Source organism: Asterias rubens, chromosome 22 (assembly GCF_902459465.1).
Source record: "Asterias rubens chromosome 22, eAstRub1.3, whole genome shotgun sequence".
Taxonomy (NCBI): domain Eukaryota; kingdom Metazoa; phylum Echinodermata; class Asteroidea; order Forcipulatida; family Asteriidae; genus Asterias; species Asterias rubens.
In genome coordinates this window covers 7233497-7259673 of record NC_047083.1, presented here as the reverse complement: position 1 = coordinate 7259673, position 26177 = coordinate 7233497, and the positions used below count along the sequence as shown (strand labels likewise).

At 38.4% G+C, this 26177-nt stretch overlaps 2 protein-coding genes across 5 annotated transcripts; both read right to left on the bottom strand.

The window, feature by feature from the left end:
* Window positions 1-4215: 4215 nt before the first annotated feature.
* Window positions 4216-23988, bottom strand: LOC117305101 (zinc finger protein OZF-like). Of its 2 annotated transcripts, none has more exons than XM_033789843.1 (2): window positions 23951-23988; window positions 4216-6564 (listed from the first exon to the last, which is right to left on the bottom strand). In XM_033789843.1, exon 2 carries the CDS (start codon window positions 6029-6031, stop codon window positions 4808-4810), a length of 1224 nt encoding a protein of 407 aa, XP_033645734.1. In that variant the 5' UTR covers window positions 6032-6564; window positions 23951-23988; the 3' UTR covers window positions 4216-4807. The 2 variants fall into 2 exon arrangements, with proteins under 2 accessions (XP_033645734.1, XP_033645733.1); XM_033789842.1 differs by lacking the exon at window positions 23951-23988 and adding an exon at window positions 9237-9947.
* Window positions 12741-24920, bottom strand: LOC117305099 (gastrula zinc finger protein XlCGF26.1-like). Of its 3 annotated transcripts, none has more exons than XM_033789840.1 (2): window positions 24814-24920; window positions 12741-15601 (listed from the first exon to the last, which is right to left on the bottom strand). In XM_033789840.1, exon 2 carries the CDS (start codon window positions 15097-15099, stop codon window positions 13300-13302), a length of 1800 nt encoding a protein of 599 aa, XP_033645731.1. In that variant the 5' UTR covers window positions 15100-15601; window positions 24814-24920; the 3' UTR covers window positions 12741-13299. The 3 variants fall into 3 exon arrangements, with proteins under 3 accessions (XP_033645731.1, XP_033645730.1, XP_033645732.1); XM_033789839.1 differs by lacking the exon at window positions 24814-24920 and adding an exon at window positions 23960-24037; XM_033789841.1 differs by lacking the exon at window positions 24814-24920 and adding an exon at window positions 18505-18540.
* Between the last annotated feature and the right edge of the window lie 1257 nt (window positions 24921-26177).

The following is a 26177-nucleotide window of genomic DNA, read 5'->3' as shown; positions in this document are numbered from 1 at the left end:
TTTTGTAAGGATAAATTCGAAAAAGTACCCGATTCAGCTGCACATGAAGGCTCTTTCGATAACAAAACCCGACGGCAGATTGCTTAATACAAAACGGATTGGGCAAAATCTACATCATGAGTCCTGACCAAACTGCGTTCTAACAATTTTGTTGCTTCAGAACTTTGATGAAGGGAATGTTCGTTTACAGCTTCAAAACAGCCGTTGATGTTTCACAAAGTTCGTAACTATGAAAGCATACTTTTGTTAAACGGTGATTTCATGTACTCTTTTGTAGGTTTAACTGGCAAAACCTATACAATGTATATGAAAAGAATCAGTAATGTATTTACTTTCTTTTTGAAAATGTTTCAACTTTTGCGTGTGTACGTTCTGTGTCTGGTGGATGACATATGGACTGTACCACTAATGGTGCAGAGTTAAATGGAACAAATAAAGTTTCACAACAATGGGTTGCTGATGTTTGATGCGTTTAAAAAATGCTGGAAAGTTGGGTAGGCCTACATGAGTGACTTAATGGTATTAAATAAACACATATGTAACAGATGCATGTATTTAAGCCTCATGTTTTTTATTTAACACTCGAAATTAAACCCCCTGTACAAAATGGTATAATTTATACACAATGCCATTTACCCCTCTGCGAAACATCAATGAGTCACTCTGGAATGTTAATGGGAGTCCAAGGTTGCCACCCACTTCAAACCACAGAGGTGACTCTGTGTGCAGCCTACGGCTTCCCCCTTCGACCAACAGGTGGCCCATATCAAAACCAGACAACCACACATGTAAGGAGATATCGCTCGTGACTCCAGCCAATCAGACAACTCGTAAGAGGGAGTTCGGTTCAGGGTTTTGTAGATTTGCAACCCGATGTCTGTAACGACACAACCGTGTTGGATTCCACAAGGATGCCATGCCACTGGACCTTCTAATTTTCAATCCAAGATGGCGCGGGTTACGCTTTTAATAGTATAGATCAATGTTCTCAACAGACAGACTCGCGCTGTGAGAAAATTGCGCTTCATCTTCTGTACGCAAATTCCAACAGTCCCGATTCGAGATAGGGACTTAACGCACAATTTGGAAAATGCGCCCCTCTGAATTGAAGCTGCGCTATTTAACTCCAGTCTGTTTTTAAAAGTGCGTTTGATTGAGCAAGGCATTGTGGGAAAACATAAGTGACACCCCCCCCCTCTCAACGCGTGGGTTTGTGTTTACCAACAATGGAAAGGTAGAGCGGCTAGCCGTCTAGACCATACGCATCATTGTGTGCGTTCGTTTATGTGGCGGTTTTTTTTTCCAGGATCAACGTGTGCAGATAATTACCCACGTTCGTCCTGGGGAAAAAAACCGCCACACACCGGGGTCGACCCAGGGGAGCTAAACGAACGCACCCATAGATAGATATGATGGTTTAGACTGAATAGCGCCCCCTCTGAATGCTGTGATGGCGATTTAATTTAAACAAGAAGTGGCCAAATTGTTTTCCAACCAATGCCCACAAAAGTATCTTCGAAGATGACTGAAATCATGGTGAGTTAAGGTTTAGAATACATAAAACACAGCTGTTCAATGTCCATGGGATATGCATGGAGGTAGATTTTTTTATATGAGGGTTGGCTAATGCATAATAAAATTGCGATCTCGGACTTTAAATCGAATCTACATTAATCCTTTACAACAACACCCTCTATCTTACGGTTTTAGGAAACTAAAACATGTTTAATGCATAGAAATCAGCCACTAATAAATAATATTCATAATTGAACCACCCCTTACCAATATTCTTCCTTTTCATTGGTTTAGAGCGCGCGGGTCATATGTCTTAGTTTTACTACACGGCGGCCGCGTGTGATAGTGCATCGGTTTGCCGTGCGCTAGTATAGTCTGAAGACTAGCACATGGCGTGCAGTACCCAGACGTCCGTTGCGTGTACGAGGATGATAGTCTGTAACAATTTCGGATAACATGACACTACCGTACATGCAGCACACAGTAAACGTTTTCGCAATCTGTATTCGCGTCGTCCGTGGATTGTAGCATTCGGGTCTGTAACTTAATAGTAGTGTTTAGAATCGTTAGGGGTGTTATAAAACAAATATTGACTGTTTTTACTTGTGCAATGGTTAAAACTATGTTTCCCTCGGTGATCCCCGGAGCATTCTATTTTCGCTCCGGGGATCACCTCGGGAGTGATAGTTTTAACCATGCGAAGCAGTCAATATTGTTGTATAATATACTTCAGACAGTTTCGCTATTCCTTTTGATGGAGAGAGCGTCATGTAGGGGTGTGTAAACCTTTGATATGACCAGTAAAAAGTGTTGAAACATAGGCGTGACACGCCAGCTTGCACCTGTGTGCTTACAGTTTCTTCATTCCTGTCGAGCGAGAGCAACGGCTGAAACATAGATATAGAATTAAAATAACTAGATCGGCCGCGCGTACATACGGGCCATTGCCTGTGTAGAAGCAGTTTTAGTTCGCCATGGACGCGGTAAAAATTTCACGTTCGAAAGGCGACGCGCGAAAATGAGCACGGGAGATAGGCCTTTGACGCGCTAAATGTCACGTGCTGACGGCAAAAAGTAACGTGCTGACGGCAACGCACAGAAAATGTACACGGGAGATAGGCAATGGCGGCCCCCATGCCAGAACCCGCATATGTACGCGCAGCCGATCTAGTTTTTCTATTCTATATCTATGGGCTGAAACAGTAGTGCCACATCACGCGAATACGCGCGACACGCCCAGCATCTCCTTATAAGGAATTGTTTACCCGAGGGCCTTACCATTTCATAGCTGGAGGGGTGTTGTTTTGAAAGAAATCATTGAACAATTATAATTTATGCATTTATTTTATTTTTGACCAAAAAGTGATGATGTTTTTGACCGAAAAGGTATTATTTTATGAATGGGAATCAAAGTGTGTTGAATCGGTTTTCAACTATAGTGGTTTAAACACGCCGAGACCTGGTTCTTGATAATTTACCTCGACTTCGTCTCGGTAAACTGATCAAGTCGAGGCCTCAGCACGGGTTTAAACCACTAGTTGAAAACCTCTTCAATACACATTGATTCCCTTAATAACATGCAATGAAGAATCTTAGATCAATACAACTGAGCCAAAGCAGGTCGATACAAAACAAAAATCAAAGGAAAGGTTCTACTTTAAATTCATACAAAAGGTTTATTTTCACAAACTTTATTTTGCCTGATGTCTCAGTATTATCTTAAGTTACTCTAAACAGATACAAAAACAAACATTATTAGAGTGCTTTGTCTGTCCATAATTACACTCTGGCAAATTCTTCCTCCATGCTCTGGCACACACAAAAAAGAACTATGCTACTACATGTATAAGCACAAAAAACAAAGTTCAAAAGCTACACAATGCATGGTTTTTCTAGGTGGTCGCCAAGCATTTTAATTCAAACTGGCAACCAATTCTTAAGTTTAAAGTCACTTACTTTATGTAGTTACAAGTTCTGAAAAGATCAGCAAATAATTTACGAAAATAAAGGATGAGGGAGGGGACGATCAAATGTTTTTTTTAGACTCCTCTCAAGAAGTCAGAACTCATGATAGGTACATACTGAATTGCATTTACCATAGAGAATGTTAAACAATAACATGTAAGTGACTGCATTCATCTATATTCAAATGAGTAGACTCCTCTCAAGAAAAGGGGTGAATATGAACTTGGTAACTACTCCAAACCAAAAATAACGACAATTAAAACTTGGGAGCTGTTTAGAAAAAATTGTGACAAACGACACCCTTCGTGGTAATAGTTATAGAGAAAGATGTAACTATTATCAAATAATATTTGTTGAGGGGTTTCTCATATCACAAGTTGCTTTTCTCACCAGGCATCCGAAAGGGTGTTTTTCTTTCATTATTTTCTTGCAACTTTGATTATGACCATTTGAGCCAATCATTTTTACAGATTTGTGGTTTGATGTATATGTTTGGATACTGGTCTTCAGTCTACCCGCAGGTCACCAAATTTCTTTTTGTTTATCTGAGAATTACTCATCCTTTTTCGTGCGTGACCTCAATAGTACAAAGGGCTTCTGAAATTCAGTCTTTCCGGCCTTATCTGAAAAGTATTGACAGAAATAAAGTAGCAGTACATTGAAACAAAGAGCATATCTGTCGTTTTGTATGAAGAAAAAAAATCGGTGCAACTCAAACTTTAAAAAGAGAAATTTGTACGTAACAAATTGCTTCAAAAAGAAAGAAAACAAGTCACAAAAACACGACAGATTATCCCGTTATGAATGTCAGCAACAGTCAAAAAATAGTATACATGGATAGATTATTTAATATTCTTCCTGTAAATGCAAGACCGGATCGTACCTAGTCCAGTCAGGATACAGCGATTTTCAACGGTAATCCAAAACCAATGTTACGAAAGAAATCAACCATTAAACGGCATGGTTTTCCTGCACGGTGATTGGCTGACGATGACATCATCCATTGATGTAGCAGCTTGATTTTTTTCGTATGTATGGTTCCCCGACCGCCAGGCAAGCGTTAGTCAATAACAAAAATGCCTGTCTATGAGCTGAATGAGGGTTAGCTCATAGTCCATTTCCATCCAGTGTGGACCCGCTGAATGTTGTGTGAGAAAGTTTTTCCACAAAATATCTCAAACCAAATGGTTTCCTAAAAATGTGGAATAGTTGGTGAATACTTAAACTGCTTCTCTGAAACTTCGTCACAAACAAATGGCTCCCGACAGGGTGGACACATTTGTGTTTGTAAAATTTCTTTTTAGATTTCAAGACTTTTCCACAAATATCACCAAAAAAATGGTTTCTCTCTGTGAGTTTTTTCCTCAACGTGAGTTTGGTGATGGCACTTGAGATTGTACTTATGAGCAAAACACTTTCCACAAAAATCACAAATGAATGGTTTATCATCATTGTGGAGTCTTTTGTGACGATTGAGAGAGCCACTTTGAGAAAATGCTTTTCCACAAACATCACAAACAAATGGTTTTTCTCCAGTGTGCACTCTCTGGTGCCACCTTACACGGAATTTTTGAGAAAAAGAAATTCCACAAATGTCACAAGCAAATGGTTTCTCTACAGCAGAGTGGACACATTTGTGTTTGTCAAATTTCTTTTGTGATTTCAAGACTTTTCCACAATTATCACAAACAAATGGTTTCTCCCTGTGAGTTTTTTCCTCAACGTGAGTTTGGCGATGACTCTTAAGAGCGTACTTCTGAGCAAAACACTTTCCACAAAAGTCACAAATGAATGGTTTCTCTCCAGTGTGGAGTCTTTGGTGACTTTTTAAATTGCCTTTAAGAGCACATGCTTTTCCGCAAATGTCACAAACAAATGGTTTCTCTCCAGTGTGTACTCTTTGGTGAAGATTCAGACTGTTTTTTCGAGAAAACGCTTTTCCGCAGATATCACAAGCAAATGGTTTCTCTACAGCTTGGACACATGTGTGTTTGTCAAATTTCGTTCGTGATTTCAAGACTTTTCCACAAAAGTCACAAATGAATGGTTTCTCATCATTGTGGAGTCTTTTGTGACTTATTAAATTGGCTTTAAGAGCACATGCTTTTCCGCAAATGTCACAAACAAATGGTTTCTCTCCAGTGTGTACTTTCTGGTGACGATTCAGAGAGCCACTTTGAGAAAATGCTTTTCCACAAATATCACAAACAAATGGTTTTTCTCCAGTGTGCACTCTCTGGTGCCACCTTACACGGAATTTTTGAGAAAAAGAAATTCCACAAATGTCACAAGCAAATGGTTTCTCTCCAGTGTGGACACACATATGAATTGTCAGGCAGGTTTTTTTTGAAAATGCTTTTCCACAAATGTCACAAACAAATGGCCTTTCTCCAGTGTGCTCTCCAGTGTGGACACACTTGTGCTCGACCAGGAGGAGTTTTTGTGGGAAGGCTTTTCCACATAAGTCACAAAGAAATGGTTTTGTGTCAGTGTGGACTCGTTGGTGACTCAAGTCACAGACAAATTCAATTTGGTTACTTTCAGAATTCATATTGGTAAATAGACAATTTTAACGTTTACTGGTATGATTGTTTACTATTTACAAAAATAAGTAATTGAAAAATAAATCTTGCAGTTATGCTCCCCCAAGAAATATTTCAAAAGTCCAGAATTATTTGCATGATGCACAGTACTTCGTTGCCAAATATGCCAACGAATGACACACTTGGATATGGTCACTTAAAGGACAGTTTCTTCTTCTCCAAAAAACCATAAGTAGATAGTTTCTCCTTTACTGTGGGTTCAGTTATGGTCAGTCAAAATTTGCTTTAAAGATGTCTGCAACTGTCACAAACTATTGCTCCTTCTCCAGTGAGGACACGGTGATGTCGGTTTAACCTAATTGAAAGGTGTTACCAACATAGCATGGTTTTTCTTTGATGTCAGACCCTGTATTTGATTACCAACATTGCACACAAATTCATCCAATGACTTCCAGTATGGGTAGCTTGATGTTTTTCCAGCTCACCTTTTTCTAAACATTGGTTGCTCCACATACATGTCTTCTTTGGATGTACCTCATATCTGTATAATCAAGATCAAATTTAAAAGATAAACTTGCAATTTTGTTCTTAACTGAGAATAAGGGAATCAATGTGTGGTGAAGAGGTTTTCAACTAGTGGTTTAAATCCGCCGAGGCCTGGTTCTTGATAATTTTACGGAGACAAAGTCGAGGTAAAGTATAAAGAACCAGGCCTCAGCGGTTTAAACCATTAGTTGAAAAACGATTCAACACACTTTGATTCCCATTCATAAATACCTAAAATTGCTCTCAACCAATAGGAATGAAGAAACTGACATTTAAGCACAGGTGCAAGCTCGCATGTCGTGTCACGCTCATGTTTCAACACTTTTTACTGGCGTTATTATTATCGGTTCAACCAACCCCACGTGATGCCCTCTCGACCAATCAGAATGGATAAACTGTCTTAGGTATTTATGAATGATATTTATTTGTATACTTTTAGCAAGGCTTGAAATTCACAATGAACCAGTAGGCCTGAGGCCATTGATTTAAGCATGACCGCACAAATCCGGTGGCCTTGTGTTTTTGTTCAAATATTGACTTTCACTATAAAACAATTTCACCTCTGTTTTGACTATTGAGAAGCACCCTATACTACTCATCAAACAAATGAGATGAAATTTCTCTTGTGCTTTAACATTTCAACTCTGGTCAGATAAACATCCGGAGCTCACATGTAATACACAACTTGCCCTGCAGTTTAGTGGCTTTTCACCCCTAGGCTATGGATGTGTGCCTGAAATGTTACTTCTACAATGGCCACTGAAAACCTTCAGTCCATGGCCCAATTTCATAGAGCTGCTAAGCACACAAATTTGCTTAGCATGAAATTTCTTCCTTGATATAAACAGGATTACCAACCAAATGTCCACGTGATTTTCAGGATTTAGCAAACAACAGCTGAGTACCAGTAACAAGAAATATGCAACAAATGGAATTTTTGTTGGTAATCCTGTTTTTATCAAGGAAGAAATTTCATGCTTAGCAAATTTTTGTGCTTAGCAGCACTATGAAATTGGGCTTTGAAAAATCTCACACATAGCAGGCCTCTGGACTTGGCATCTCTGGTATATTCATCTAGACACGGCGCGCGTGTGGGGCGGGCAAACTCATCAGCAGGTAAGGGGATTAGGGTAATTTAAGTTGTTGGATTGCACTTCCCAAATATAAGAGGTTCAACTTTTGCAAATAATACCGACCCAAATGTATGTTATAACGAACTACATGTACCTAACCTTGAACTTAAATGAACGATCTGTGCTTTTTTTGTCAATTAATTGGCAACTCAAAAATGTATTTTAACTTACCTAAAGTATTTACTTACCTAGAGTATTTAAAGGATTTGGGTACTTTTTCAAAATGTCCATAGATTTACATTAAACTCACAGGGTTTGAAGATATTGATAGTGGAAAGCTTCCCTTCAAATATTTCTTACTGAGGTGCTGTAGTTTTTAAGAAATTAGTAAAAACAATGTCATGAAAATACGTTTGTAAATGATTAAAATAATTTTCGTCTCATGAGACGGAAATTATTTTCATGACATTGTTTAACTCATTTCACAAAAACTACAGCACCTCAGCACGTAATATTTTCAGGGAAGCTTTCTACTATCATTATCTTCAAACTGTAAGTTTAGTGTAAATCTGTGGACATTGTGTTTTTTGTCCTACAAAAGTTACATACACCCTTTAACCCCCCAAAATAACAAATGAATTGAACAAGTCTTCTTTTTGAAAGCATTTGATTGGACAACACGTACCAAGCAGCAATGTTTACGTATTCATAGGCAACTGCGGCATTGTCAAGTCCCTGTCCCGCGTGCGGAACAGGTTGCGGAAAGCAGAACATCACAAAACAATAGTTTTCTGGCAATGGCATGGGATTGGGACTTGGGTGAGTCATGGAGCAATAAACTAGAAAGAGACTTAGAACGACCTACGATAAAAGGAAACACTGTAGTCCACTGACAGGAGCTTTATGACCGCAAGACTCGTTCAGCTCAGTAAACAAAATGCTAATGACTAATAGATTACACACCACGATGGCCTCGCTGGGTGGGGAAGTCGGGAAATTCCAGTCGCACTGGATTGTGGGTACAGAGGTTTTCTATTGCGCATGCGCATTTGCGTAGTTACCGCATCAAGTCGATGTAATCAACAAAAAAGATGGCTACTGTGCGTACGGAAAAGAAATTACTTTTCGGGATTTTGATATTTTTAGTGATTTTTCGGACATGTTCGATGATAACGATGTAGTTGCGGTAACGTAACCCTCGGAGCTTAAACCTCCATAAATAGCCGACCGTGTTAGTTCGCACAGTAAAAGGAAAACCACACAATTTCTCATTACTCATTACTGTTACTCGTTACCAAATAAGGTTTTATGCTGTTAACTATTTTGAGCAATTACCAATACTAGTGTCCACTGCCTTTAATTAACCCCTACTGCTACTAGTAATAATACTAGTAAATAGTAATATAAATTTATTATAAAGTATAAAAATATCGCATCATTGACATTGTTTTTTCCCAATTCAAAGAAAAAGGCATTAATACCGTGAAAACTAGTAAGGGTACGTAGAGGAGGATACGTCTGTACGTAGTACATGAACTCCGTAGAGAAGTAGACTCAGTTCATTATCATGATAATTATACAATTTACAACTTACCATAGGCCTACATGCAGAGTACTGATGATAGAAGCTACGATCATTTTGTTTGTGCTCGGGGTGGGGGGGGGGAGAAAATGTCAGAGGTCATACAAACGAACTCATATTGTAGGTTCAACTCAGTTGCTTTCCTTCTCAATGTTAAACATTCAAGGGATCGACTACCTGTCCCAACATTTTGCATTCGACGTGAAGCGAGACCGAATACCTCGAAAAGAGGTACCAGACTCGTTTTACGGCTGTTTATGAAAGCCCGTTTTACGGCTGTTTTATGAAACAATTTCTAGAAACTATTATGTACAAATTTCGTCCTGCACACTTTTGCAATAATAGGGAGCATACAGGGACTCCCTAATAAGGTATTACACTGCGGAACGATAATCCTATGCCTGGTTATTACCGGTTAATATTATGTGAAAAAATAGAACGCTCAGCTAAATGCTAAAAGATACCAATGACATTGAATGTAGATAATTAAATTGCCAAGTCTGCCTTTCTACCAGTCCCAAGGCGCCACCACCGGGGCCCCATTTCATAAGGCCGTTTCATGTTTAGCAGAAATTAGCTTGAAAATCTTGCTAAGCAAATGTTGAGTGGGGCCGGGCTGGCACCAGTGACAATAATGCACACCTCAATTGTTGGCTGGTACAATACTCACTGAAGTGTTAAAAAGTGCTTCCAGTTTTATGAAATATGGGCCATGGAGATTTAATGACAGCGCCCTCCACATTAACGCTGCGTAGTTAGAATGGGACGATCAAGCAGGTTTTTTTTTGTAATGGGGGGGGGGGGGGGGGGGGGGGGGTCACTCCCCCTATCAGTAGGGGAAAGGGATATTGCAACTGAAACAAGTTTTTTTCCCCTAGAATCTCTACCATGGAGGACTGAACACAATGGCCCAAGAATGGCAGGGCCATGGAGGTAATTAGTGGGCCCAGTTGCCTGCCCCAGTGAAACAATGAAAAGGACATGGAGGCACATGCCTCCTTTGAAGGTCACTCTGGAGTTGCCACAAGCATGATTCTGCACTATAACACTAGCCACTCAGAAAAACAAATGTCTTCAAGGCACACTTTGTGGAAATTAATTGCAGGCCCGATACAAGCAAACGAATGTGATTGCCTCGATGCTACCTGGTCATTGCCTTCTCATGAGTTTGCTCAAGCTATAACAAATTGAATTACAAATTCCTCATTTGGAAAAAAATAAATGCCAAGGAGAATAATGCCTTGGCGCCCCATACCCTTTCAAAAACGAAGCATTAAAGCAGTGGACACTAAATTGGTAATTGTCAAAGACCAGTCTTCTCACTTGGTGTATTTTTAAACCATCAACAGCTCCCCATTTATTACTCATTACCAAATCAGGTTTTATGCTAATAATTATTATGAGTAATTACCAATAGTGTCCACTGCCTTGAAGACATGTTATGGTCCTACATTAATTTGTGCTTATCAGAACCCAGAACAGACTCTGCAATTCTTACAAAGTTTCTTCCATTTACATTACAAAGATTTAATGAGAAGATGTCAATTTTGGCATTGGACACTGTTGGTAATTACTCCATTTAAATATAAGCATAAAACCTCACCTGGTAACTAGTAATGGGGAGAGGTTGATAGTATAAAGCATTCTGAGAAAAGGCTCCCTCTGAAGTGACATAGTTTTCGAGAAAGAAGTAATTTTTCACGAATTTGATTTCAAGACCTCAGATTTAGTGGTCTCGAAATCAAGCATCTGAAAGCACACAACTTCATGTGACAAGGGTGTTTTTTTCTTTCATTATCATCTAGCAACTTCGGTGACCGATTGGTCTCAAATTTTCACAGGTTTGTTATATATGTTGAGACACAGCAAGTGAGAAGACTGGTCTTTGACAATTACCATTAGTGTCCACTGTCTTTAAGGCATGTTATTGTTTACATTAATTTGTGCTTAGCAGAACTCAGAACAGACTCTGCAAATCTAACACATTTTTCTGGTGTTAATTTATTCAAATTTCTTTCATTTACATCACAAACATTTAATAAGATGTAATTTTTGAAATTTGGGAACCTTTACTTTTTAAGTCTTTCTTTCCGAGCCCGATTTCATGAAGCTGCTTTTAAGCACAAACATTTGCTCAGTACAACTAAACTATGCTTTCACCAGAATAAGGTTCCCAGCCAAATTATCATAAGACGTGTACAATTTGTACCTGGAAACCTGCTAATAATTTCTGCTTATCAGAACAAATTTCAAGCATCATTTTCCAGTTAAGTACATGTAGCTCTTTAAAATTGAGCCCATATAGAAATTTATTTCTTGATACGAAGAGTCGATTGATTTGACTTTTCCCCCCGAGTAGGCCGTTCTCAAAATAAACGCACTTTCTACAACACAACAAACTGTCTTATATAAAGTGAATTTATGATGACAGAAACGAAACAAATATAATGTTAAATTTAGTAACATACATCTAATAAATATTCTTCAAAGGATTTGAGTATTTTTTTTGTAACACAAAACCCATTGTCCACAGATCTACATAAAACTTATAAGAGATGTTAAATTTGCATCGGGGATAAAGAATATTAACCAAAATTGATATACATGTACATAAAACTTACACAGTTCGAAGAAGGCTTCACTCTAAGAAATTATGTCCTACAAAAAATACCACACCCTTTTATGCAAAAACTACAAATGCCACAAAATATCTAGAATCATGAACATGTAATATCTTGCTGTATATAAATGTGAATGTGGGCACATTCTACTGGGGCCAATTTAACAAAGAAAATTCTTAAACTGTCTATCTTAATTGCCAAGCAACAAATTGCCGACGCATGCGGATAGTGTATGGGGGCATCGTGTTGTGCGATGTTACGCACAATGAATACGGGTGGGTTTTTATACAGCGGCGGTCTTTTTTCGGAGTGAACAATTCGACTGCCTTGAGCAAGGCTACACCGGGTTCGGATAAGCGGATAGATTAAGAGCTACTGTATTTCAACCCAAATATAAATTAACTTTACGCAACATTTGCATTCGGATTGCTTATGACAAGATCAACGTTTTGAAATTTAGACGCTTCAGAGTCGTTCTACCCACTGCAACAGTCAATCTTTCAACTTCCAACGAGTTTGGTCGCTCCCCAGTCCAAACTGTTCCAAGGTGAGAACACACTGACGTACTTTTTTGTTGTTCAATGGAATGCCTTTTGTCATACCATGTTTTCTATTTGACAAGGAACTGACAGCTATATCTTCAATCAATAAATCAATGAATCAATGAATCAATGAATCAATGAATCAATGAATCAATCATTCGATCATTCGATCGATCAATGAATGAATGAATGAATAAATGAATGACTGAATGAATCAATTAATCAATCAATTAATCAATCAATCACCCAATCACCCAATCACCCAATCAATCAATCAATCAATCAACCAACCAACCAACCAATCAATCAATCAATCAATCAATCAATCAATCAATCAATCAATCAATCAATCAATCAATCAATCAATCAATCAATCAATCAATCAATCAAATAATCAATCAAATAATCAAGCAATCAATCATTAAATTTATAAGATGCCAATCCAAGTCATTGCTCATAGGGCCGTAAAGTACTTTTTCATGCATTGTTTTTCACACCAGTGGGGACTCTATAATGTTTATTCAGAGCATCTATTTATTCAGGCATGTGAGTAACTACCCATGAAAAAAGAGGAAAAGAGAAAATCGGGCAAGAAAAGAGGAAGCAATAATATTCCCATAATTTTGTACAAAGAAAGTGAAAAAAAAGTGGAACAAAAGGCATCCGATAAAGAGGAAATCAGCTGAAAAGAGGAGGTCTCACATGGCTGATTAGTCCATAAAATGAACTTTTATCAAATTTGGAAGTGTGGACTCTGCTGCTTAGACTGCTGTTTTGGGGTTTTTTTTTTAATGTTTTTTTCCACACCCACAAATATCACATCAAAAACCAATTCTCTCCAGTGTCCACAAATACACTGTATCTCAAACAAATGGTTTCTTATAAATGTGGAATAGTTGGTGAATACTTAAATTAATCTTCTGAAAATACGTCACAAACAAATGGCTCCCCGACAGGGTAGACACATTTGTGTTTGTCAAATTTATGTTTAGATTCCAAGACAATTCCACAATTATCACAAACAATTGGTTTCTCCTCAATGTGAGTTTTCTCCTCAATGTGAGTTTTCTCCTTAATGTGAGTTTTATCCTCAATGTGAGTTTGGTGATGGTAAAGGATGAATGGTTTCTCTCTAGTGTGGCGTCCTTCGTGGCTTTTTAAACCACTTTTAGAAGCAAATGCTTTTCCGCAAATGTCACAAACAAATGGTTTCTCTCCAGTGTGTACTCTCTGGTGACGATCCAGAGAGCCACTTTGAGCAAATGCTTTTCCACAAATGTCACAAACAAATGGTTTCTCTCCAGTGTGCACTCTCTGGTGACACCTAACATTGACCTTTTGAGAAAAAGATTTTCCACAAATTTCACACGCAAATGGTTTCTCTCCAGCGTGGACACTGCGCTGATGCCCAGTTAAACTGCTTTTGCTAGTGAAAGAAACTCCACAAATGTCACACTGAAATGGTGTGTCTCCAGTGTGGACACACATATGAATTGTCAGGCTGAGTTTTTGTCTAAAAGCTTTTCCACATATTTCACAAACAAATCGTTTTTCTCCAGTGTGGATCTGTTGGTGCAGTTTTACATTTCTTTTTCTGCTGAAGGCATCTCCACATATGTCACAATTAAAAGGTTTCTCTCCAGTATGAACTCGTTCATGATCAGTCAGGTGGAGTCTTTGTCTGAAGGATTTTCCACATGTTTCACAAGGAAATGGTCTCTTTCCAATGTGGACACGCTTGTGCTTGGCCGGGAGGAGTTTTTGTGGGAAGGCTTTTTCACTAATTAAAGGTTTCTCTCCAGTGTGAATTTTCTGGTGAAGATTCAGCAAACTTTCAAGAGAAAATTCTTTTTTACAAATGTCACAAGCAAATGGTTTCTCTCCAGTGTGTCCTTTCTGGCGACGAGTTAGTGGACCTTTTTGAGAGAATGCTTTTCCACAAATATCACTAACAAATGGTTTCTCTCTAGTGTGCACTCTTTGGTGACAAATCAGATTGGTTTTTCCAGAGAATTCTTTTTCACAAATGTCACAAACAAATACAAGAAGTTTCTCTCTAGTGTGAATACGTTGATGGCGGACCATGTGGTATTTTTCTCTGAAGGCTTTTCCACAAGTGTCACAAGCAAATGGTTTCTCTCCAGTGTGGACACGTTGATGGTTGACCAGGTGGAATATTTGTCCGAAGGCTTTTCCACAAGTTTTACAAACAAATGGTTTCTCTCCAGTGTGGACTTGCTGATGGGTGATCAGGTGGAGGTTTTGTGTGAAGGCTTCTCCACATATTTCACAAGGATACGATTTCTCTTCAGTGTGGATACAGTCGTGGATGGTCAAGCAATGTTTTTGTGAGAAGGCTTTTCCACAAATGTAACAAACAAATGGTTTCTCTGTAGTGTGGAATTGCTGATGATGGGTGATCAGGCCTGGCTCACTGACGAAACCTTTTCCACAAATGTCACAGAAAACCGGTTTCTCTCCAGTGTGAATTAGGTGATGGTCAGTAAGAGCCCCCTGATTAGTAAAACGCTCTCCACAAATGACACAAATTAATGGTTTTGCTCCAGTGTGGACTGGTTGATTGTTGGTCAGTTGGAGATTTTGTGGGAAAGCGTTTGCCCCAATATCAAAAAGAAATGGTCTTGTGTCAGTGTGGACGCCTTTGTGATTGAAGTCACAGACAAACTCAACTTGCTTGCTTGCAGAATTCATATTGGTAAATAGACAATTTTAAAGTTTACTGGCAATACTCAAAGAAATATTTCAAAAGTCCAGAATTATTTGCATGATGCACAGTACTTTGTTGCCAAATATGCCAACGAATGACACACTTGGATATGGTCACTTAAAAGACAGTTTCTTCTTCTCCAAAACACCACAAGTAGAGAGTTTCTCCTTTACTGTGGGTTCAGTTATGGTCAGTCAAAATTTGCTTTAAAAATTTCTGCAACTGTCACAAACTATTGCTCCTGCTCCAGTGAGGACACAGTGAGGACACAGTGAGGACACAGTGATGTCGGTTTAAACTAATTGGAAGGTGTTACCAACACAACATGGTTTTTCTTCGATGTCAGACCCTGTATTTGATTACCAACATCGCACACTAATTCATCCAATGACTTCCAGAATCTTGGTAACTTGATGTTTTTCCAGCTCACCTTTTTCTAAACATTGCTTGCTCCACATACTTGTCTTCTTTGGATGTACCTCATATCTGTATAATCAAGATCAAATTTATAAGATAAACTTGCAACTTTGTTCTTAACTGAGATTACTATTTATAGGCCTATGTATACTTTTGCAAGGCTCGATAACAACAATGAACTAGAAGGCCTGAGGCCATTGATACCGCACAAATCCGGGGGGTCTTGTGTTTTTGTTCAAATGTTGACTTTTCACTCTGAACAAATTCAACTCTGTTTGACTATTGAGCAACACTTACTAACACCATACTTCTTATAAAAATGAGATGAAACGTCACTATAGTCTTACACATATTAATTTTGGTCAGATAAAAATTCAGAGCTACAAGTAATACACAGCTTGCCCTGTAGCCTTGATCAAGGCGCTCCAGCCAGAGCCGCGACCTGCATAATCCGAGTACCCACTGAATTCCACTGCACATTACATGTACATGCCTGTGGCGGGTGACGTTTAACAACTATATCTAGTCTTAATTCTTCTTAAAAGACTGACTCATTCTTGACACTTGGTTGACTTTCTTAAAACTCCATGAACACGGTTTAATGGCATTGGGCTTCCGACAAAACAATTTATCAACACCGACAAAGTAAAATGGCAACGAATACACGTGACTGATGCAAATAAAGTTCACTGACTCTAGAATAGCGCCCTCTGTTGACCCAAAACGCTCCAATTAATGCCCACATACATAACACAACTAACACAAAGCCTGCATATAATACGTGTACAGCGTATGTACACATACTGTACATGTACATCACATGTACCATCTGTGCGGTACACTGTACATGAGTACTATAGTGTACATGAGTACTGAGCCACGTGCACGAGGTTGAAAATAAAAAGACACGACCGCACTCACGACTTTGCTATACTGTTCTCGCTGTACAATGTACAGTACATACAATGTACTGTATACGTTGTTAGGGTATGCACAGCGTGCAGACTGCCGAATCGTGCCGCGCCGGGCCGGGGCACACTACGCCAACAGCCTTGAGTCAAGGCTACTTGCCCTGCAGTCTTGTGCAGACTCATGCATGTACCAAGGGTACGGGGCCAGAAAATTCATTTGAAACACTAGTAAGCTTGGGCGATATCATGATATTATCGAAGACTGATGATGTCAAATTTAATTATTCCAAAATTCATTGAACAATGATTGATCTGAACCATCATCGTTTAACGCGTGAGAGATATAAACCTATGAGGTTATGGGAGACGATAGCCGGACGAAACCGAAATAGTTCTAGGAGTAGGCATGGGGGTGGTGGTGAGCTTTGAAAAATCTCACGAATAGCTGGCCTCTGGACTTGGCATCTCTGCTGTAATGGCGACAGTGATGAGACCGATGTTAAAAGCGTTTCTAAATCTAATGATCCCTATAAAAATATAATAATAAAAAGTAATAGACTAATTAGCCTTGCTCAAGGCAGTCGAATTATTCACTCCGAAAAAAGACCGCCGCTGTATAAAAACCCACCGTATTCACTGTGCGTAACATCGCACGACATGATGCCCCCGTACACTAGCCGCATGCGGAGGCCGTTAGGCCGACAGCCTCGTAGGGTCTGTGTTGAAGCCACTGACCTCATTACTATAATAAGTGAAGAGTTCCAATGGTCAGCTCATTACCATAATGCCCGCGAAAGACGAGACATGTCTACATCACACACCACGGACGCTCAGCAAGCATGATAGGCGTGCGTGATTGGACATGAAAATGAATAATTCATTTCAGTCCGCGCAAAGTGCAGAAAAGGCAACGTTGCATTATTGTGCAACCAGTAGCGCAATAATGCAACTTCCGGTGTAAAAGTAGAAAAATGTAAGCTACCTTGAAAACAAGGTGAAATACTGTCAATGCTAATCAGCTTAAGTGGTCTGAGGGTAAAATAAAACATCTTCACTGTTGTTTTAGGATAGTTGGGCTGGTTGGGGATGGGGTGGGGTGGAGCATGGAGGAGGGGTGGGGTATGGGGGCGGAGCTAATACTACACGTGAGAATAGCGTCATGTTTAAAGGTTTATTTATTCATTTTTTTAAGCTTCATAATTATATTCTGTATTTACATTGAGTTTTTAATTGTATCATTTCTTTAATAACATTATTTCTGAACATTGATTAGTTCTTTTTTGTATTTATATTTATAATGACGATTTAATTCCTTCTCTGTGAGAGCACAGGCTTTTTTGATCTGCCGGCGCCAAGTCTTTTTCTCTGGCTGGGCTGAAGGAATGGAACAAGTTACCTAAACTCGTCAGGGAATCATCTTCTACTGCCATTTTCAAGAAAAACCTCAAACCCTACTTTTTCAGTCAGCCTCAGTATTAATACTTTGTTGTTTTGTTTTTCTTGTTTCTTTGCTTGGTTCTTGTTTAGTTCAGGCACTATAAACACCTATATTATTATTATTATTGTTATTATCAAATCTCAAATGTTTAACTTTTTTCTAAGTCTCATATTTCAAAAGTGTACTTTTTCTATGTTTTATTTTTAACATTGAAAGAGCAATAAATAATAAATATAAACTAACTTGTGTTGAAAGTAAAGTTATTTCTAGAAAAATTTACTGACAGTGATTGAATAATTTAAAATAAAAAATGGCAAATTGCAAACTGCATGGTCACTTAAAAAAATGTAAATAAAAATAATTAAAAATTTGTCTCATACAAAAACACAAAAGTTTCATTTATGGTAATGATTAATCAAGATTGCAAAATTTTAGTAAACATCTAAGTGAAAAACAGTTCTTGAAAAACCATTTTATAAATCTTTAAAATTTAACAAAAAATGTGATTTTCAAATCAAATGGAAGTCAGCAACTACAACAATGTTACACTTTTACCAAGTTAATAAAAATGTTGCCACCATGTGTGTTCAGAATGTTAAATAGGACATCTTATTAGTACATACCTTCCTGCTGATTGGCGTGCCCAATAGTTTTTGTTGAAAAGTGGATATACCAAGTTTAGTTCTGCCCTAATTAATAAAGATTGCACAAACCAAAATTAATTATTTTATATCACTGATGTTTAATTTGTAGCCATACTTGTCTGGCGTAAATGAAAAATTCCGGCATCGGGCCGATCTCAAGTTTCAAACCACGGTCCCTTGGACATAGACAGGCCTACTCTTGCCAAAGTTGTCACTATATTTACTTAGGTTCCCTGCTTTAATATGAAATTCTCGTCTACATACAAAATTTGTTATCCAAACTACTTCAGCCAAGGCAAGGAGCAAAGTTACTAAAATAGTTATTACTATCACAAGGCTCTTCCAAGTTTCCCGCCATCTGTTTATGTTTCGCGCAATTCATGAATGCTCAGGCACGTCAATACATTTAAAAACTTAACATCAATAAAGTGTTTATTTTATTAAATTTTAACAATAAAAAATATTAACATCAAAAAAAGTTTTTATTTTATTAAATTTTAACAATAAAAAATATTAAGTTTAATTTAAAACTGTAATATCATTTTTTTATTGACTTTAAACAATGTTATTTTTAAAATAAGAGTGGTTTTTAAACTTGCATAAATTAACACCGCTGGACGAGGATACAATCTGCAGGCCTGGAATTACACGGCGGGCACGACGGCCATGGCCGTCGATGCCCTTCCAACTGGCTGTGATGCCCTTCAAAAATTTCCGGCCATAATTGCCGTGCCCTTTTTTCCTTTTGGCCGTCGTGCCCTTTTTTTTCTTCTTAAAAAAAAAGGGGCGTTGTGCCTTTATTTTCATTAAAAAAAAACAAACATTTACGTGTTTAGTATTCGTCCAACGAAAGTTCGCTTGTGAAGTGTAAAAAAAAATAATCCAATGCAATCAGGTCAAGAGTCATCATCGTACAAACAACGAGTAGCGCAACTTGTTATTCCCATCGTGACATCCGGTGCAAACACGTACACATGTACATGCGATAAGCCCGATAATCTGACGTCCCATTTTCAAATGGGCCCGTCTATTACATGAATTATTGAACGATAGCGGGCGCTGTTGTTTTTCGACCGCCCTCTGCTGGTGGCATTGTTACACCGCGTGATCTGAAAAACTTGTTTAGTTACTATCGCTTGCAAAAACTTTTCAGGTCAACTATAACTTCATAATAGAATAATGCTGCGAAAAGAGTGTTTGAAGCGTTCTAAAAGGGATGATGTACGAAAGCTCTGCTGCAAAATGCAAGAAACTTGACTTCTTTTTTGGGCAATTAAGGATTTTTTTATTTTTTGTTAGTAGGCCTAAAATAAAAGTTAATCAATTCAATGTAATGCCAATCAGGTCAAGTTTGCTTATGATGAATAAGGTATGATTTTTTTGTTTGATTCTTTTTGTTTGTGGGGGGGGGGAAGTATTTTATGTTTTTAAATATTACAAATATTGTTTTAAAACTAAATGGTACAGTTTGCTCATGAATAAGATATGATTTATCAATATCCTTATTGAGATTTGATTATCAATATCCTTATTCATGTGAAGCTGCTGCTTTATTAATTTCTTTTTGTTTGGGGGGGGGGTAAGTATTTTATATTTTTAAATAATACAAATATTGTTTTAAAACGAAATGGTACAGTTTGCTCATGAATAAGATATGATTTATCAATATCCTTATTGAGATTTGATTATCAATATCCTTATTCATGTGAACTGTTTAATTGGGGTCCCCCTGGTCAAATTGTTTTTTTGGCCTTGATGCCTTTGTTATTTTCACTGTTTTGGCCTTGGTGCCCTTTCTACTGGCCTTGGTGCCCTTCAAAATTTGGCCTGCTTCAAAGCCAAAGTGGCCTGCCCTAAAAAAATTGTAAATCCAGGCCTGAATCTGACACAGTAAAATGGCGTCGCAGTTTTCCTCAACGGCAAGTGTGGAGTGATGATTTTTAAAAAGCCATTTGCGCGTAAAACGCACATATAACTTTTTGATTTGCACAGATAGAAAGTTGGGTAAGGAACTGTACAATACTATTATATGATTTTAACTATTCCAACAAAGCCTTTTTTGATTCCCTTTTTGTGTTTGAATGCAAGAGTTGCAGAATAGTGCAACTTTGAAGTAGTGCAATTCGTCAACGTTTCTCAACGTTGCACAATAATGCAACGTTGCCTTATTTATCTGCACTTTGTGCGGACTGATTTGCCTCACATCCTGTGTTGTCTGATAGGTGTGACGAAAGATATACATATTCATGGGCTGCATACTAGCATATCCGAGAACCCCCCCCCCAATTTTTTCCACTTGTGGAAATTTTTCAATACAACACATTAAACCCGGAAGTTACAGACCCGACAAGGCCATCGGCCTGACAGCCTCCGCATTTGGTTAGTGGTACGAGTGCGGGTGACTTGTGTGCACAGTATTCGTACGATGCGACAGTGTGTATACGGGTGGGTCATGCGGTGTGATCGCACGCACCACGCACAGGGTATACGGGTGGGTTTACAGCGGCGTCTTTTCGGAGCGAATAATGCGACTGCCTTGAGCAAGGCTATATATATAGACTAATCAAATTCTATTCTAAATCTAATAAAACTATTCTAATTCTATTTTAGTGTTCTGAAACGCAATGCATTGTGGTGTGACGTGAGACGGAGTTCACGTCTATTTTGTCTCATTTAATTATTGTGTATTTCTCCCTAAACAAGTAGAAAACTTACCTTTGAGATGTAAAATTTAATTCATGTAAAAACAAGTGATATAGATCCGTACAATTCTCATAGATTACTTTAGTTCTATGCGACGAGATGATCGTTGTATGGGCGCCGCCATTGCACACTCAGTTCATTAATATTCATTAGGTCTATGACTCGTGATTCGTCATACCAAATAAGGGAGACGCTGTTAGGACTTTCTTTCCTTAAATTAAGCTTGTAAAAGTGCAGAAAGACCTGGGGTTATTCATAAATAAGTTCACAATCATTACTTGTCTTAATCTCGATTTATAAAACCTTACAACTTTCCTTTTATTAAGGGTTTTATTGCAAATGTTGTCTGCTTTTTTCGTAGCGCGCGAATCCTATTTTGCGTGGCTGCCTTCAGCCAATCAAAAAGCGGTAAGAAATTCGCGGCCTATATAAAGGGAAAGTTTTACAATGTATGTTCAGTTGCTGTAATAGAAGCTGTCCTAAATTATCAGGTTAGTGTTGGTTTGCTTATAACTTGAAATGAAATGCACCCAAAATGATTTATTTACGACAAAATGTTTGACGATTGCTGGAAATTATAGTGTCATGTTATTTTACATCTCAACACTCAATATAAAAGATTTGTGGCTTTTTGTGTGCTGTATTTTACGTGAATATTGCTTAAATAAATCTCTGTTTATAAATATTGTGTGCTGAATTATCGGATATTTTGGGCCACTCTTTACTGAATATCAGGAGAAAATTATCGGGTTATTGTGCATAAATTATGCTGATTATTTAGTCAGTTGCTGTAATAGAAGCTGTCCTAAATTATCAGGTATGGGGACAGTGGCAGCAACTCACTCACTCACCCTTAAGTACGGACTCCGCATTTGGAGTTACTCAGCAACCGACTCCGCATTGCGAGTCGTAATATCAACTATATGCTTTGGGGCCGAACGTTAATTTATATACAATGTATCAACTCCGTATCGAGTCATTTAGCTACTATGGGGTCGGCGGAGCCACAGTATAAATCCAGCCGGGGGCTGAAGGTATAGCTTAGGCTAATACTCGTCATAATGACTCCGCATCAGTATGATTAACTACTATGGGGTCGGAGGAGCCACAGTATAAATCCAGCCGGGGGCTGAAGGTATAGCTTAGGCTAATACTCGTCATAATGACTCCGCATCAGTATCATTAACTACTATGGGGTCGGCGGAGCCACAGTATAAATCCAGCCGGGGGCTGAAGGTATAGCTTAGGCTAATACTCAATATGGTACGCATCAATATTAACTACTGTGGGGTCGGCGGAGTCACAGGATAGTTGCAGGCGGGGCTGATACTCGTCATAACTTGACCCGCATCGGTATTATTATAACTACTTGTTTAACGGCTCAGGGAGTCAAGGTTTAATTCCAGTCAGGGACTGAAGGTGGAGCTTGGAGCTACTACGCGTTTAACGACTCGGGGAGTCAAGGTTTATTCCAGCCTGGGGCTGAAGGTATATTAGTTATCATAGAAACTATTAGTACTCGTATTTTACTCCGCATTTTGAGTCAGACTAGATGATTCGGCGGAGTAAACACAGTTAATGGAAAGGGGATCGGCACTAGCCATCTATAACCAGTCCAAGAACTAGAAGAGAGTAATCCCAGCAAGGAGCTGATAGTAATATGAGTCAAGGTTTAATTCCAGTCAGGGACTGAAGGTGGAGCTTGGAGCTACTACGCGTTTAACGACTCGGGGAGTCAAGGTTTAATTCCAGTCAGGGACTGAAGGTATATTAGTTATCATAAGAACTATTAGTACTCGTCATTTACTCCGCATTTTGAGTCAGACTAGATGATTCGGCGGAGTAAACACAGTTAATGGAAAGGGGATTGGCACTAGCCATCTATAACCAGTCCAAGAACTAGAAGAGAGTAATCCCAGCAAGGAGCTGATAGTAATATGAGTCAAGGTTTAATTCCAGTCAGGGACTGAAGGTGGAGCTTGGAGCTACTACGCGTTTAACGACTCGGGAGTCAAGGTTTAATTCCAGTCAGGGACTGAAGGTATATTAGTTATCATAAGAACTATTGTATTAGTACTCGTCATTTACTCCGCATTTTGAGTCAGACTAGATGATTCGGCGGAGTAAACACAGTTAATGGAAAGGGGATCGGCACTAGCCATCTATAACCAGTCCAAGAACTAGAAGAGAGTAATCCCAGCGAGGAGCTGATAATAATATGGGCGGAGTAACACGTCCTACACTTAGTGTGTGCCAGTGGTTTTTATTATAAATGATGTAAATAGAGAGACGTCTCACAGCAGTTTCAGAGCTAATAATTTTGATGGTTTTATGAGTTAAATAAATAATTGTTGAAACTGTTAGACATGTGTCAATTCCAAGTTTTTGAGTCCATTTCTTCACTTAATAATTGTAAGCTGCCTGGTTATATATTTTAGCCCAACGGACTTGGGGAAGTTAAATTTATTTGTATCACGGTGATAAGTGGTAGGAGATACTGTAGAGAGAGACAGCGCCCCCACCGACCGCCGCGTCACAGTGGGAAGGAATAGGGGGCGGTTTCGACGCAGTTTCTGCGACTCTCGCACGCAACGCCTATACCTTTGTGTGGGTTCAACAGCGTCCTCTCTTGATATTTTGCTATTCGCGATAAACCTTATTAAAAAATTATAGTTTCAAGTTATATATCGTGAAGTAACTCAATTCATAATCATTAACTTACCATGCTTACCGTACTCATAAAAGCTACGATAGTGAAGAGTTTACTGTGAAAAACTCACGACTCCTGACATGCCTGAAAAGGTCAAATCCTCTTTGAAAAGTACAAGCCAAACAGAAAATGCAAATTTCGGACACGGTCTATAATTTGTTGCGCTCGGAGCCTCCTCAAGAAGGAAATGTCAGAGGGCATATACACGACCCCATTGTTCAACGCAGTTGCTTTGCTTCTCAACGTTTATATATCAAGGGATCGACTACCAATCCCAACATTTTGCATTCGACGTGAAACCACGCTTTGTCGGGCTCCCTTATCAACCTTGTATGACCGAATACCACGATCTGTGGTACTAGACTCGTTTACCCAGCGTGTCAAGTGTTTACGACTGTTTTATGAAATAACTAGAAATGTGTACAAACTTCTCCAACTGGGACAGAAAGGCCAGCTATGCGTGAGGTTTTTCAAAGCCTAATGCGTGAGACTAATAGTAGGTCTGTTCTCGGCATAAAAACACATACAAAATACGAAAATAATCAAAACAAAACAAAAACCAGGGACATATGCCTGGAATTAAAAACGTTTACCAAAAACTGTAACCCGAAGGCCTTCATCGATCAGTTCGATTACATTTGTATCCCTCCAGTAACTGGGGGCGCTGTACGCCTTTTTTCGAAATTTTGACATCCTCCGACGATCGACAGAGAATGTCATAATTTCGAAAAAAAGGAGTACAGCGCCCAAGTTACTGTGGGTCTACTAGTCCAACATCATGGAGTCCCTAATAACAAGGTATTACACTGCGGAACGGGTAATCAGATCATTATAACAAAAAATAGTGTGTTCTAAAACTTACCAAATCAACTTACCAAATCAGCTTGACCTTTAAAGCTTTGGTATAGATAATTAAACTGCTAAAATCTTTCAACCCAACCCAAGGCGCCAAATTTAATAGCAGAAAATAGTTTGTAACCGAGCTCCTCCCGTATGGGGCGCCGTTTGTCCATTAATCGTTTGACACTTTTAAGGCATGTTTTTACCATGGTTTACAGCAATTAGATGTAAACCATAGAAACTGTTGCCAAATCCTGTTAGGTTTACATACCAGTAAAGTATTTGTTGTGTATAAGTTTATGGTTTACAAACCATGAACATACAAAAAACATTTACAAATCGTGGTTCATAAACCAAGAAAATTCACGCATCTTAAAAACATGGTTTATAAACCATAAAAACTGAAGCATCAAATTCATGGTTTACAAATCATGGTTTATAAACCATGAAAATTGAGACATCTAAAAAACATGGTTTATAAACCATGAAAATTGAAGAATAAAAATCGTGGTTTACAAATCATGGTCTATAAACTATAACAAATGAACCATAAAATCATGGTTTGTGACCATGGTTTATAAACCATGAAAATCGAGACTTCTTAAAAAACATGGTTTTATAAACCATGAAAATTTACACATCTCAAAAACATTGTTTGTAAACCATAAAAAAATGTGCACTTACAAATCATGGTTTACAAACCATAAAAATGTGCACTCACAAATCATGGTTTACAAACCATAAAAAATGTGCACTCACAAACATGGTTTACAAACCATAAAAAATGTGCACTCAGAAATCATGGTTTACAAACCATAAAAAGTATGCACTCACAAATCATGGTTTACAAACCATCGAAGTGTGCACTCACATCATGGTTTATAAACCATAAAAAATGTGCACTCACAAATCATGGTTTATAAACCATGAAAACGTGCACTCAGAAATCATGGTTTACAAACCATAAAAAATGTGCACTCAGAAATCATGGTTTACAAACCATAAAAGTGTGCACTCACAAATCATGGTTTGTAAACCATAAAAACGTGCACTCAGAAATCATGGTTTACAAACCATAAAAAATGTGCACTCAGAAATCATGGTTTACAAACCATAAAAAATGTGCACTCAGAAATCATGGTTTACAAACCATACAAGTGTGTACTGACAAATCATGGTTTATAAACCATAAAAAACGTGCACTTACAAATCATGGTTTACAAACCATAAAAAAGGTGCATGCACAAATCATGGTTTATAAACCATGAAAACCTATATGATCGTCTCAATTAAACCTCCTTCCCAATTCTGATCGGTTCCCATTTCCCCCATGCCACGTGGAGGACGTCTTTCACCAGAGCGACATTGTGGGCTTTCCCCACAATTCAACTTTCCCTTT